This window comes from Poeciliopsis prolifica, unplaced genomic scaffold, assembly GCF_027474105.1.
Source record: "Poeciliopsis prolifica strain line A6 unplaced genomic scaffold, Auburn_PproV2 SCAFFOLD011, whole genome shotgun sequence".
Lineage (NCBI taxonomy): Eukaryota > Metazoa > Chordata > Actinopteri > Cyprinodontiformes > Poeciliidae > Poeciliopsis > Poeciliopsis prolifica.
This window is the reverse complement of record NW_026562386.1, coordinates 4,242,134-4,256,009: the sequence shown is the minus strand read 5'-3', so window position 1 is coordinate 4,256,009 and position 13,876 is coordinate 4,242,134. Positions and strand designations below refer to the sequence as shown.

General features: G+C 36.8%; 1 protein-coding gene across 1 annotated transcript in view; it reads left to right on the top strand.

Moving 5' to 3' along the window:
* Positions 1 to 589: 589 nt before the first annotated feature.
* Positions 590 to 13,876, top strand: part of syt9a (synaptotagmin IXa) — a 14,809-nt gene continuing 1,522 nt past the window's right edge. The window contains 7 exon segments of the mRNA XM_055037037.1: positions 590 to 1,140; positions 7,073 to 7,562; positions 7,757 to 7,998; positions 8,001 to 8,311; positions 12,116 to 12,236; positions 12,335 to 12,506; positions 12,754 to 12,883. Coding sequence (XP_054893012.1) covers positions 993 to 1,140; positions 7,073 to 7,562; positions 7,757 to 7,998; positions 8,001 to 8,311; positions 12,116 to 12,236; positions 12,335 to 12,506; positions 12,754 to 12,883 — 1,614 coding nt within the window. The 5' untranslated portion in view covers positions 590 to 992.

Sequence of the window (13,876 nt, the reverse complement as noted above, 5' to 3'; positions counted from 1 at the left end):
AATAAACAAAAGAACGACAATGCAATAGGGCACATACTGACACCAATTGTCCCATGGGAACTACAGAAGGCTGCATACTGGTTGATTATAATCAGACTTATGGAAGTCAAAAGAACATAAAACGATCTGAAATTCTGAAAATAAATAAATAAATAAATAAATAAATAAAGATAGGAAAATATTGATACGTTGTTTCCTGATTAAGTTTAGCGTGTGGGGAAACAACCTTGCCATTTACGTTTCAGAAGATCGTAACATGAAAACATCAATGAAAAGCACAATTTCTCTCAATAACCACAAACTTTTGTGTATTCAAGTTTTCTAAGGAAACGAACAGAACTATACACGAACAGTATCGCAGAGTGGAAAGCGGTTTTGCCAATGAAAACCTAAAATGATTTCACAAAGCGAAAAAAAAAACCAGAAGTAGATTCTGATTGGCCACGTGCAGGAACGTAAAACCACACCAGGCTTGTCAGAGCACTGATCGTTTATTTAGTATTATTATTTTGTCCTGGTTGTAAAAGCTTGCGAATGCGTCTTTTTCGCTCTCGCCCACTCGGAGTTAATGTGCTCGGCTTTCCCGGGATTCGCATCGGCTCGCAGCTCATGTAAAAATGATTTGGAGACAGAAGTCAGCGTGATGCAAACGACTCATCGCAGCGGGAGGAGTACACGCGCGCACATTTCAGCACATTGGACAGCGCGCGGCGCCGCAGAGGCGGTGCGTGGATTCAACCGGTGGCTGAAGCGGAGTGAGAGGAGTGCTTCACTCGTTGTTACACAGAAGGAAACAACTCTCCGTGCTCCACATGTGGGAAAGGCTGCTTTATTTCTGGAGCAGTCGGACTTGGGATTTTTTCGCGCTCTCAAGTAAAGTCCGGCAGCGGAAGGCGTGCCGCTCGGCGAGCGTTTCACTCCACAAACCGTGTCGAGCAGCGTGGAGCAGGTGCCGACGAGAGACCGTCCATTTATAAGGATGCTGGTGGGAAATGCCTGGAGACAGAGATGACGAGATTTGTCAAAAAGCACTCGAACTCCTGTCAGATCTTTGCTCAAAGGGGGAAGTGCAGAACGAAAACTGTCTGGATTTTATCTACTATTTTCGAGATCTCACCAGACCACGATATTCGGATTCAGGTAAGGCATCATTTGCACGCTTTTCCTTCAGTGGCGGCGGGGGGTGCATGTGATCATAGTAAATATTTAATCAACGTTCTTGGTTTTAATTTTGTCCCTTAAAGTCATTTACGCTTTGTTAAATCGAAATTTCACTTTATATTTGAAGAAATGTCATGTTTTTAGTTTTATTTTATTTATTTTCCCCCCAATTCGTTTATGCAATTTAGTTTTGGTACCCACCAGAAGAAAAATATTAAACTAACTGAATTCCTGACGTTGTTTCTTATAGTTAATTCTGCATAATGTATTTTCTCTCGGTTGAGTAAGCAGAAGGTCCATTATTTGCCCCTGTTACTCGCAGTTCTAATAGGCTCCTACTTATTTAAAAGTTTATTTTCCTCTCTTGCCTAACAGTATCTGCCTTGGAGTAATAAAGTGTTTGCCTGACACCACATCAGAATCACAGCCAAAGACGATTGTGCTAAAACATTGAGGCTTTGAGGCTATCAAACCTCACCTGACTCGGCTGGTGGAGCGCGCATGCGCACAGAAACAATTCCTAGATCGTGCTGGGCACAATTCCTGCAATCCTCCACAAGCCTATTTCTGTCTATATAGTTTGGGTGATGATTTCTGATTATACAGAAATCGTGGCATTTTAGGTCCTTTCTGTGATTCTTTATTTTTACTTTAGTAATTTTTCCTCCTTCATTTTCTGTCCTGAGTAAACTCACTCACGTCCCCAAATTTAGTATTTGTATGGGCTAACAAGCAGACCTTGAGGTTATTGATCTCAAATCACATGATATTTAATTGTATTATTCACAAAAGATCTCATCCTGTATGATGCTACAATAGAATGAAAGTCAGTGGACAGCCATTGGATTAAGTCCAGCGCCTATTTCTGACACTTTCCCATCATCATCATCACAACAGTGCTTCTCCCTGGTGACATTTACAACCGTTCTTAGGAGGGTTGGACTGTGAACTAATTCAGATGACAAGCTCAAGCGATGTACAATTCCATCCCACTTGCTAACTGCTGCTAGTCTAGTGGAGCTGTGGGGTGGGAGTCTGGGTGGGCTGAAGGTCCAACATGGAGTTTTGGGTGACAGGAGATGCATTGTATGAGTAAGCATGTAGGCACTTTGGAATGGCTACAAGAAGAGATTGAAAAATTTCTCAAACATGCTTGAACCAATCTAAGCAACATTCCAAATATGTTTTTGATGAGGGAATAAAATTAGAACATGACATAAAGTTCATAAAAGTCGATTTTATTTGACCTCTAATGTTCACAGATCATATGATCAGAGAACATTGACAGACATTCAGACAAAACACTTTAGAGCAACATCATGTGTTCTTCTTCAGAATGCTGTTCTTGGTTTCATACCAGTGCAAAGATGCCCTGTTGTCATCTCTTTTATCCTGGAGACAATTTCATTTTCAATATGAACAATCCAATTTTCCATTTCAAATCATAAAGGAAAAAGGAAATGTTTCTTGGTTTGCCTTTGAGACCAAGTTTTAAATAAAAATACTGAGCAGCAGATGACCAAAATAGGTTGTCTTATATAAAACGGAGCAATTGTGCAACATTTCTTGCTGCTTTTAAAAGTAGCACACAAACTGCTGCTGTTTGTAATTCCATTATGATTCTATCTAAACCATCTGCCAGTGTGTGTTAAAGCTTTAAAACTAAGCTTCTGTGAATATGAACACGAAGCAGCAGGTAAGACCCGGAGGACAATTTAAAATGCAAGAGTCTGTCCCTGGATACTAACTTCTAATTAACAACTGGAAAATCAAGTAATGCTGCTTATTATACATTGAGAAAGCAGCATCTCAGAGCTTGCACATTGGTTTTTCATCTCTTGCTCACCTCCTACACTATTGCAGCGCTGAAGGACTTGTGTTCTAGATTTGGTTCACCTTCTTCATTGTAATGCTGCCACCAAACCATTCCAGATGTCTGCTGATTCTTTTTAAACAGTCAGTTCTTCAACATTCTGCCAAGCTGAGGCTTGGTGTCCTCAGATGGCAAATCCCTCAGTTTCTTCCTGATCACACTTACTCTGGTGTTCACAGAATCTCGCAGCACAGAAACAACAGTTGGTCTAAGTTTTTGTACTAACTCTTATGACTGCCTACACACAGACTCAACAACGTACTAATCTAATTTACTGGATTTGATTTCTGAGCTACAGGAGGAAAAAAGCTATCTTTTTTTTTTTTAATTTATGACCATGTCCATTATCTTCATGCCAAACAATGCACTTATTTCAGGTAGCTTAATTGCTAATTTGATATCATTTTGTGCTCATTGCACTTTTTAAAAACCACCTGATTAATGGTTTCCAAAAATATAGCCAAATTTACTTTTGTTTCTCAAGGTGGACACAATGTTTTCTATTTGTAACTGCTAATTAGCATAAACTTAAACCTAAGTAAATGATAAATTTCTTCACTATTATCTCTAAAAACAAAATAATAAAAAGTAAGTCCATCGGCTTTGACACATTTGGAAAAATATTTAACAAGTAATGATTTGTCAATGTTAATTAGAAAAAAATATATATATTATTTTTGATTAAAGTGTCCATCTCCTCCAAACGTCAATTTTGCTTTTAAAAGCTGAAAGTTTCTATGATTAGGTCAGAGTAGCATAGAAACAAAAGGACCACCCTCCTTATTACTAGACATGTTTAATGGGGTATTTTTTTTTTTCAAAATTCTGTGCAAGTCTTCCCCTGGCCAAATTTATTTTGAATATATGGCACAAAATTCCATCTTTTCCCTATTGCAAAAGATAACTTACAGTATCTTGCATAGTCAGCATAAGAAGGCAGAATGTGTGCACCACTCACACCAGATATCCAAAAATAGACATGGTCAGGTGGATTTGCAGATACTGCTGCTATTAGAAAACACTGTGGAAGAGGGTGGAGTTTTAGAAGATACCTATGTGTCCAGCATAGCTGAATTCAAGGAGCTCAGTCAAAAACTAAGCCAGACATGGGTGGCCAGTGTTTCAATACATGAACATGATCGCACAATAAAGTTCTGCTGCAAAGTTGAAAAAATGGAATGTCTGGAATAGTTGAATGGCAAAATACTACAAGAAGATGCGACATTATGTCAACGTTATGACATGAAAAAGACAAGTGCTTTCTAAACTAAGTGACTGTTTTCTGTTTGATTTAAAGAACAAAAACTCGATGTAGCAAGTACTATAGAATGGAAAACAGAATGGAGACATTTAAATCAAATTCAAGAATCTGCCAGGGTGACAAAAGTAAGAAGTGGACATTGATGGACGTTGTAGCAGTGCCAAGCAAAAGACGAAACACTGCTGTATAACTAGACCTTAAACAAAGAATACTCTAGACCAGCAAAGGCATGTCTATTCAGCTTGCAAAAATAATGTTTTTCACCTGCACCTATACTAACTACAGGATAAGAGCTCTTTCTTTGATTCGTGAAACTGGAAGTGACTATTAGGTAAGAATTCTAACTCAGTCTGTCTAAAAGAAAAAAAAAAACACGAGAATTTCTACTGCCCTCATAGCAGGGATGAATCACATATAGATTAATTTTTTGCGATAAGAGGATAACTTGCTTAATTTTCAGACTCTCAACTTGCAATATTAATAGGAGTATTAATTTGCATATCATCTTGTTGTTTGCGGCTGACTTTCTGGTTACCTTTTCATTTCATTGGTTCTCTAATTCAAATCCTTTCCATTCTGTCATAAATGTTGGCATATCTATATTTAATAGCTCAGAATTGACTTTCTGTTTTGATAATCAGCTTTGCTAAAAAATAATATTGTGTAGCATAGAGCTCTGAACTGCAACTGGAAAGAGAGGCTGCACCTAAAGAATAAGCTCAGTGCATAAATATTTGGTTGGAATTTGTGACAAAATGGCTTGGCAACATAAATACCAACCTTGTTGTCAGGAGAAGAAACCACTATAAATGGTATGCAACATAAACATGTTGCATACTCTCCAGATTGCAAAGATTGTACACATTACCGGTTTAGTCTTACCAAAGACTAACGCATACATGTCAGCCGAGAATCTTCCAATTGCACACTATCCATCCTGATAAAACCAGGGACAGCTGGAAAAGCAAGTAAATAACTGGAGACCACTGGCTTTGGCAAGGGAGCGTACTGTGAAATTAGTAAAAAACAAAATTAGCCTAACTAATTATACACAAGGGAAACATGATTATCTCATGGTGGATCTCTGAATGTTTACATGCATTAGGACACATGCATGTAAACACGCTGTGTATTCAGACATTCAAAAATTCAGAACTTCTGGGATTAATGCTCAGTGGTTCATATGAAAGTTCACTTTTCAAATTATTGTTAAAAGGTTGTAGCAGTAGAACAATTTGCTTATCTGAAGACCATTCTACATGTGACTTTTCACACACAGTTGTGTGATGATAGTTGTGAGGACCTCATTACACACCCAGTCTTTAGTTAAATTTGAATTTTATAAAAAAATAAATGGTGACAACTAAAAATAAAAGCACAGTACAAGCAGGGAAAGATAAAAAAAAAGTATAGAAAAAAGTCACTTACAAAAAAAAAAAACAAGTAATCTGGGGGTATATTTACTGAATATTAAGGTGAATATGACAATTGAAGTCTGACAAAATAACCAATACGACAAACTAGAGAAGTTCAGCCAAGCATACATATCTATTACCTATATCACCAAATTATCTATACCTTTGGCAGATGCAGGCTTAAATTAATCCTTTAATTTTACTAACATGCTTCATCTGACTAGAGCTACTTTGTGGCAGCCAAGTTTGAGTCTTGACATGAATCTGGTAATCAGCGGAGAGCTAATCAATAGGGTGATGATAGGAACTCCTTACAATCTCAAAGAAAGGAGTCTGCTTCACTCATAATTTTTGTTTTGACAGTGATTCAAATATCATAAAATTAAGTCCACAAATACACTGTGGGCTTAGAATCACTGTGAAGTTATCTTTCTATTGTGTCTGCTTTTATTCTCCCACACTCACTGGATGTATATGAAGGAAATATATTGAAGTATTTTACATTTTTTTTAATATCATGGCCACAAAGTTTATATTCTAATAGTTGTTCATACAGCATTAATGCAAAGCATTGCATTAATGTGAAGGGAAATGAGAAAATAACAGGGTTTATAAATTGCATAAAGTGTGATGTGGATTTGAAGGATGGGAGTTAATCTGTGTAGTTGAATCAAAAGATAATCTGTTCATTACTCTGGTATTTATCAATACAAATATGGCTGAGCTATTTTGCAAAACTTTTTAAATACTTGCAAATTTTATAGTAGCAGGAGGAAGTATCAACTGCACAGTATCAACTGGAACAGATAAATAGAAATATGAGGCACACTATTCAAACTTTTATTTGGAAAACATACTATGGAAAAACTGCATATGATTTTTTTCATCATCAAAACTGTGCAGTGCTGTAGGTTGACCTTTACATCAAACCCTAATAAATTGCATAGAAGGCTGTGACTGTAATGGAAAAAGTGCAAAGAGGTTTTTATAAAGTATGAATGGTTTCATATTTATTAGATTTTATTGTCTCAGCAAGTAAATAAGTTTGATTCTGCCATGTCTGTCTAACACCTGAGAGTTGCATTTTTCCTGTCTTGCCACAGAAATACATTGCATGTTCAAAGGTTGGTTGATCATGTATAAAATGAACTGAGCACAAGGTAGTAGTTCAGCTCCTTCACACTTATATTTTTTCTACATATGAGTGTACACCAAGATGAGAAAATATAACCGACTTGACATTTTCACATCATTCACATCATTCCTCTATTATAAGCAAAAAGAACAAACTGCAGTCTGAAGGACATTCAGACCGTGGAAATCTTAATTTAACTGATTTCTTTTCACTTGTCATCTTCTCAGATATATCAGTGAGTCTACTCTCACTAGTGGTCACTGCCTGTGGATTGGCCCTATTTGGGGTCTCCCTCTTTGTCTCCTGGAAACTCTGCTGGATACCATGGAGGGAGCGAGGACTTTCACCCACAACAAAGGAGGCTCAAGGGCACATAAACCCCACCATGAGCCCTCTGCCCACACAGCCTGCAGCCAAACAGCCAGTTTACACTGCCGTCGACCCTCCGATGCACAACCGCCGTAAGTCTTCACATTGTTCTGTCGCCAAAGAGCCTACCCCCGTGGCCTCTATTGTGTCAGTGGAGGCTCCCATGACTCCCGTTTCCCCACCACCTGTGGTGATGGCCACACCAGAGGCAGCTATGAAGATAAGCCACACATCCCCAGACATACCACTGGATGCTCAGAGTAAAACTCGGGAAAACGGAGTTCACACAAACCCTCGAATACAGAGGCAGACAACAGAACCAGCACCAGGTGGTTGCTCAGAAATGGGGTAGGTATTGGTTTTCCTAATATCACAAATAAGATGTATTCCTGTTCTGAGAGTCCAGCCTTTCCATTATTTTGAATATTACTACTCATATGTCTCTGTTAACAAAATAAATAAATAAATAACTAATCCTACTGCCATTGATTCTTGTTGATGTAGTCTGACTTTAATTATTTGTTTGCCTTCTTTGTCCTCAGTCAAGGTTCCATTCGCAGACATATGAACCTCTCTAACCCAGATTTCAATGTGGCACAGTTCCAAAGACAGGATTCCCTTACTGGAATGGGTCTTGGCCTTGGCCGCCTCAAACCCGAGCTGTACAAGCAGCGCTCACTCGAGGGGGACGAGGGCAGTCGCAGAGGTGGGGGCTGTGGGCGCCTCCACTTTATTCTTAAATTTGACTGCGACTTGGAACAATTAATAGTTAAAATCCACAGAGAGAGGACCTCCCAGCCAAGGATTTCTCTGGTACGTCTGATCCTTATGTTAAGATCTACCTGCTGCCTGATCGGAAGACCAAACACCAGACGAAGGTGCACCGCAAGACGCTCAACCCTGTGTTTGACGAGGTCTTTCTGTTCCCCGTGGCGTACTCTGAGCTTCCCACACGAAAGCTGCATTTCAGCGTCTACGATTTCGACCGCTTTTCACGCCATGATATCATCGGTCAAGTAGTGGTAGACAACTTCCTGGATCTGGCAGATTTTCCCAGGGAGACAAAACTCTGTCGTGAAATCCAATATGTCTCCTCGGTAAGTCATTTCAGATACTCATTTTGTTCCGTGGTTATAGTAATGAAAAGTAAAAAAAAAAAAAAAATAATATATATATATATATAAAATATATATATATATATATATATAAATATATATATATATATATATATATATATATATATATATATATATATATATATATATATATATATATAATATATATATATATATATATATATATATATATATATATGGTTCATTATGGTTCATTAGAAGTTTTTTTTATATATATTTTTATTTTCTTGAATTCACATTTCTTCATTCAACACTTGTTCTCTGACGTTCTTTGTTGTGTGAAGAAGCATATAATCATTGTCTGCTTTTCTCTTTGCATTAAAATTAGGTTGGCTAGTCATTGTAACAGTAGAAAAGATAAATATTTGAAGGAAAAACAGCCAGCAACAGTAGCCTTCAGATGCCTATCTAATACAGTCCTTTACAATGTTCACAGTTGCCAGACATATGACTCATTTTAGTCTGGGTCTGCTGCTATTTCTCTTTCTGCTAAAACTATCCAAAAGACAAAAAACGCACAAGACTTTTGGAAAATCAACAGGATTGAAAAGCATTTCACATCAGGTTTATTATAGTTGTGCTTGTGTCTATTTTAAAAGGTGGCAAATTATAATGTCAGATTATTTAAGGATCACAGCTGCTATTTTATTTGACAAGTATGATGAAAGATGGTATTTATTTTATTATTGTTTAAATTTATAGATAACGTCATGGAAAACATGTGTAAATAACACTTATAATTATTACAACCAGTTTTGATCATTTTGTTGAAGTATTTTATTAATGAACTAATTTTTACCCACAATTCCAAACTAAATTAGCCATCTGGTCTGCAGTTGAACCCTTTTATCAAATGTATTGCTACGTATGTGGAACTATATTGCAGAAACAGTTGTTGAACTGCAGCAGTGAAGAAATGAGAGCACACATGCAGTCATAAAGTCATACTCATCATCTTGTAGATTTTGGAGCATCCTTAATCAAATGCAGATCATAATTTTCCAATTACCCTGAGCTAACAGCAAATTTATGCAATCAAATAAGAAGTAAGAAGGTCTCACTTTGAATGCAAACCGACAAAAATAGTTTGAGCATAATAATTAATGAATACTATACATTACGTCAGTAAATTTTAAATTTATTACCATGTGTAAGAGAAGAGTGACAGGATAGAAAAAGTTGTCACAAATCAACAGAGAAAAAGAGGCACAGACATTATTCTGTCGGCATGCTGCCAGATAGAGACTTCACAGGAATATCGACAAAAGTATTGATATTTTTGAGCAAACTCCCAGCTTATGGTTGTTTTGTGGATCAATGCCTCCACTTATGCCCTTGATTAATTGTTAGTCAATGTTGTCCATTTAGAGCAGAAACCCATGGGAAAGGTGGGTGATGAGAACCAGTGATTCACAGAATCCAACATCCTCCATTCTCACACTTTTCTTTCACGCTCCCAGTACTCAGAGAAACCAGATACAGCTCACAGGCTGCATGTTGAGCACAGACTGTAAAACATGCACAAATGTTTGTGTCCACAAAATCTGCACAGAAATCTCTCAGAAATCAGTTCACCATACAAAGGTAGGACATTCAGTAACTGCAGCACCACAGATGATTACATATAAATGATGTTATTTTCATTAAGCCTCATTGCCAGAGGGAGGGACCATACTGTTTGTTTTGTTGCCAGATTGGTCTCATTGAGCTCCACAGCAGAAGCAGACTGTATATTGAGGGAAGAACATGTTATTTTCCTGATATTGAGAATGGCACTGGCAATAAAAACACATGCTAAGCATTGTTTTTATTGCTTAAGGGGATTTGGATTTGATTTCTTTTTGATGATTTTAGCTTTTCAACTTCATGTAATGAAGAATAATGTGCCACAGATGGTAAATTCAGAATAACAAAAAATTGTATATTGTTGAAAAACCTCAGCATTTGATTTCTAAGCTGGATCCTAGATTTTGAAATTGTTTACCCGGGTGCATTTTGATGATGCATGCTGACGATGGGACATGAAGCATGTAAGACCCGTGGGTCCTTTTTGGGATCTGGACCATACTACGTCAATAGATAAATAAATAATCCTTGGCTGTGTTTGATTATTAATTTCTGATTACTGGTGTACAAGATTCATGCTGAGACATATTCACTTCTGTACACTTAGTATATATATAGAATATATATAGAATTAAACATAAGAACTATTTCAAGAACCTCTATCGCCATGACAGCCCTTGGTGAACCTAAATGTAAATCTTGGACTGAAAAAGTTTTTTATGCTTGCACCTATTTTTTTAAATAATGAATTTACAGTTGGTCCTCATTTCAGGTTGTCTCTAGGTCATAAATTGCTGAAGAATTGCTGTGAATTATTCTAAAACCTAACTTAACACAGTTAAACAGTATTTATACTTGCTGAAAATATTATTTAAATATCTGAAATGTATAAATTTCACCTGCTTTAATTACAAAGGATATTTTCCCCACTTTATACATAAATATATATCACAAATCTATTCTTATATTCATAGCATATTGATGGCACCATTTCATATTAAATCTCCACTTGTATCAAATGGGAAGGGTGTTTGAACTCTTTGCATCTTGCAGAGTTCAGTTTGAGACATCTATGTGGTAATTATCGTGAAGCTACAGCTAAATTGAGCAAGCCATTACACAACCATGTTCAACAATCTGAAGTTAATAAATCACAACCCTTTCATTTTCACAGGAGAAAGCAAGCACATCTGTTAGAGCCACATCAATAAGTAAAACCAAACATACTCAGAAATTGAAGGTAATAACTGGCAGAAATAGTGAACAGAAACTATTTACTGTGCATAACATTGCCATGCCAAACAATTATTTGTATGCAGGCAACTCGGGGGTAGCATTACTCATTAAAATCAAATGTTTTACTTTCACTGGCTTAGTTTCACCTCTGATTGCATCAAATAAAGATTCTTTATCAAGGCCTAAACCTTGTGTCTTAGTTTAGTCTTGAGTCTTTACAGTGTGAAATCAAGTCTTTAAACTAAGTTTTTGCAATTAAAAGTGACTTTTGTTTAAGTCACAGATTTGAGGCTCCTCTGGTAGTGATGTTTATGTGAATGTTTCTTCCCAGCAAAGATTGCATTACTATTCAGATAGTGAGTGTCTGTGTTTCTCTATCGCTAATTAAAAAAAAAAAAAAAAGGATCATCGTTTTATCCGTGATAAATCTTGAGTATAGGTCATTAGGTTTGCATAGATTTGGAGCATGTATTTAAATTCCTCTACTTTATAAAAACCCTGTTGACATACAGAAAACTTGCAATGGACGGCTGGACGGGCAGATGGATGGATGTCCACAACATTTAAATGTTTAATGTGCTGACATTTTATAAAATTAAACAAATACCGCACATCAATAACTCCAGAAGAGATTGTAGTGTAGGAGTAGTGCTCGCCACACATTTTGTCTGCAGCCGTGGTTCTCACTTCTCACTGGAGCTATTTTCAGTGCAGGTGATAAGTGAGCTGCATCTAAGCAGAAGTCTGCATTCTAGCTGAAATATGGGAGGGTTTTATCTGAGCCAAGCATAGGACACAGTTTTTTATTTTGAAAAAAAAAAACAAAAAATACATGAAAAGCACTGTAAATGAAAGTCAAGACACTCCTGCTGTTCTTCCTTAGCTTTGGCTCCAGTGCATCAAGGAGTAACAAACTACGATTCAAACTGAGGTGAGAGTAAATGTTTTTCTGATGTCTTTTAGGATAACGTGGACCTTGGGGATTTGATGTTCTCCCTGTGCTACTTGCCTACAGCAGGCCGATTGACCATCACCATGATACAGGCGCGCAATCTTAAGGCCATGGATATAACTGGTGCATCAGGTAAATGAAAGAAGACCTTGTCAATCCATAGAAAGTTGCGGTGCTGTCCAGGAAAGAAATAAATGCATAACGTAAACATTTCTCTGTCTTTTATAAAGATCCGTATGTGAAGGTTTCTCTGATGTGTGAGGGTCGGAGACTGAAGAAAAGGAAGACATCTACGAAAAGAAACACCTTGAACCCAGTCTATAACGAGGCTATTGTCTTTGATGTCCTTCCAGAAAACATTGAGCAGATCAGCCTTTTAATAGCAGTGATGGACTATGATCGGTCAGCTTACAACTTACACCATATAGCTACCTTTCATTAATAGTTACAACAAAATAAACAGAAAAAAACATACACTGAAAGCTTTTTTAGCAGATGTGTAAGTGTCTAAAGATTGAACATTTTTAACAATCTTAGTACTTTCCTTTCAGAAAACGTTCTCATAAAGAATGTAACATGGCATTGACCCAGAATGCCAGGTAAGCTGAGATTACATCCTTTCTCTTCTCTCTTTCCCCTGCGCCTGTAGTGTGGGTCATAATGAGGTCATTGGTGTGTGTCGAGTCGGCAATGATGCAGACAGCCTCGGTCGAGAACACTGGAGTGAAATGCTCACATATCCACGGAAACCTGTCGCCCACTGGCATCCTCTTGTTGAGGTGAGTTGGCTTTTCTATAATGGATGTGACAGCTGTTTCCAGGCATGGTTGACTGACCAGTTTTCAAACGCAAAGATTTCTTTTTTTTTTTTTCTGTTGTTTTCTTCTAACCATTTCAAAACTGGGATTTTTCACAAAACCTTGACTCTTCTTCCCAGTTCCCAAATTGTATTGTTTATTCAACTGGGACATTTTTAACATATTATTGCTTTTCTAGAAATTGAAGTGGTCCAAAAGATTTAAAACTTCAAACTTATAGAAAGACAGAAATATGAAACAAGTACTTTGTAGTTTTTCACAAATAAAACCTCAAAAGTTGTCTCTTTGCTTGTCTACTTAAGTTGAGAACAAAAAATCCCCTCCTCTCTAAAAAAGCTTAGAGAAGATAGTTTTTTACATACTATTATTCAGTATGTATTTGAATAAATTAGATGTATTAGGAACAATGGTCTTAAGACACAAGAGACCAAAGGGGAAACAAACTGCATGCACTTCCCAGAATACAAATGTAAGTGCAAAGGTAAACAAGGTATTTTGTCCTAAAGCTGATTCCAGTCATACAGCAGTTTAATGATGGTCAGGACATCTTCAAATCTGCAACCTTTCGGTTGCAGATAAAGAAAAGTTGCTGCAGTGCCATGGTTGTAGAAATATCTGCAAAAATAAATGCTTGGAAACTTCAATAAAAGAAAACATTATTATACACATTGCAACAGTCTTGCTATGTAGAGGCTGATTACTTAAGAAAAAAAAGTTATTTAATTTTGTTGTCTCTGAAGTCAGACCTACAAATGATTAAACAGTGTGTTTTTTCCCCCCCATAATTTGTATATTATTGAGTCATTTCTTTTTCAAGAAGAAAGGTCATAATTTAAATACATTCTGGTTTTAACTCGATGTAAAATTAATGTTCAGATATGTATCAGATTTGACAAATATAAGACACTGTTCTTCTGTAGAAAAAATAAGTATATATATAAAAAAAAAAAGATT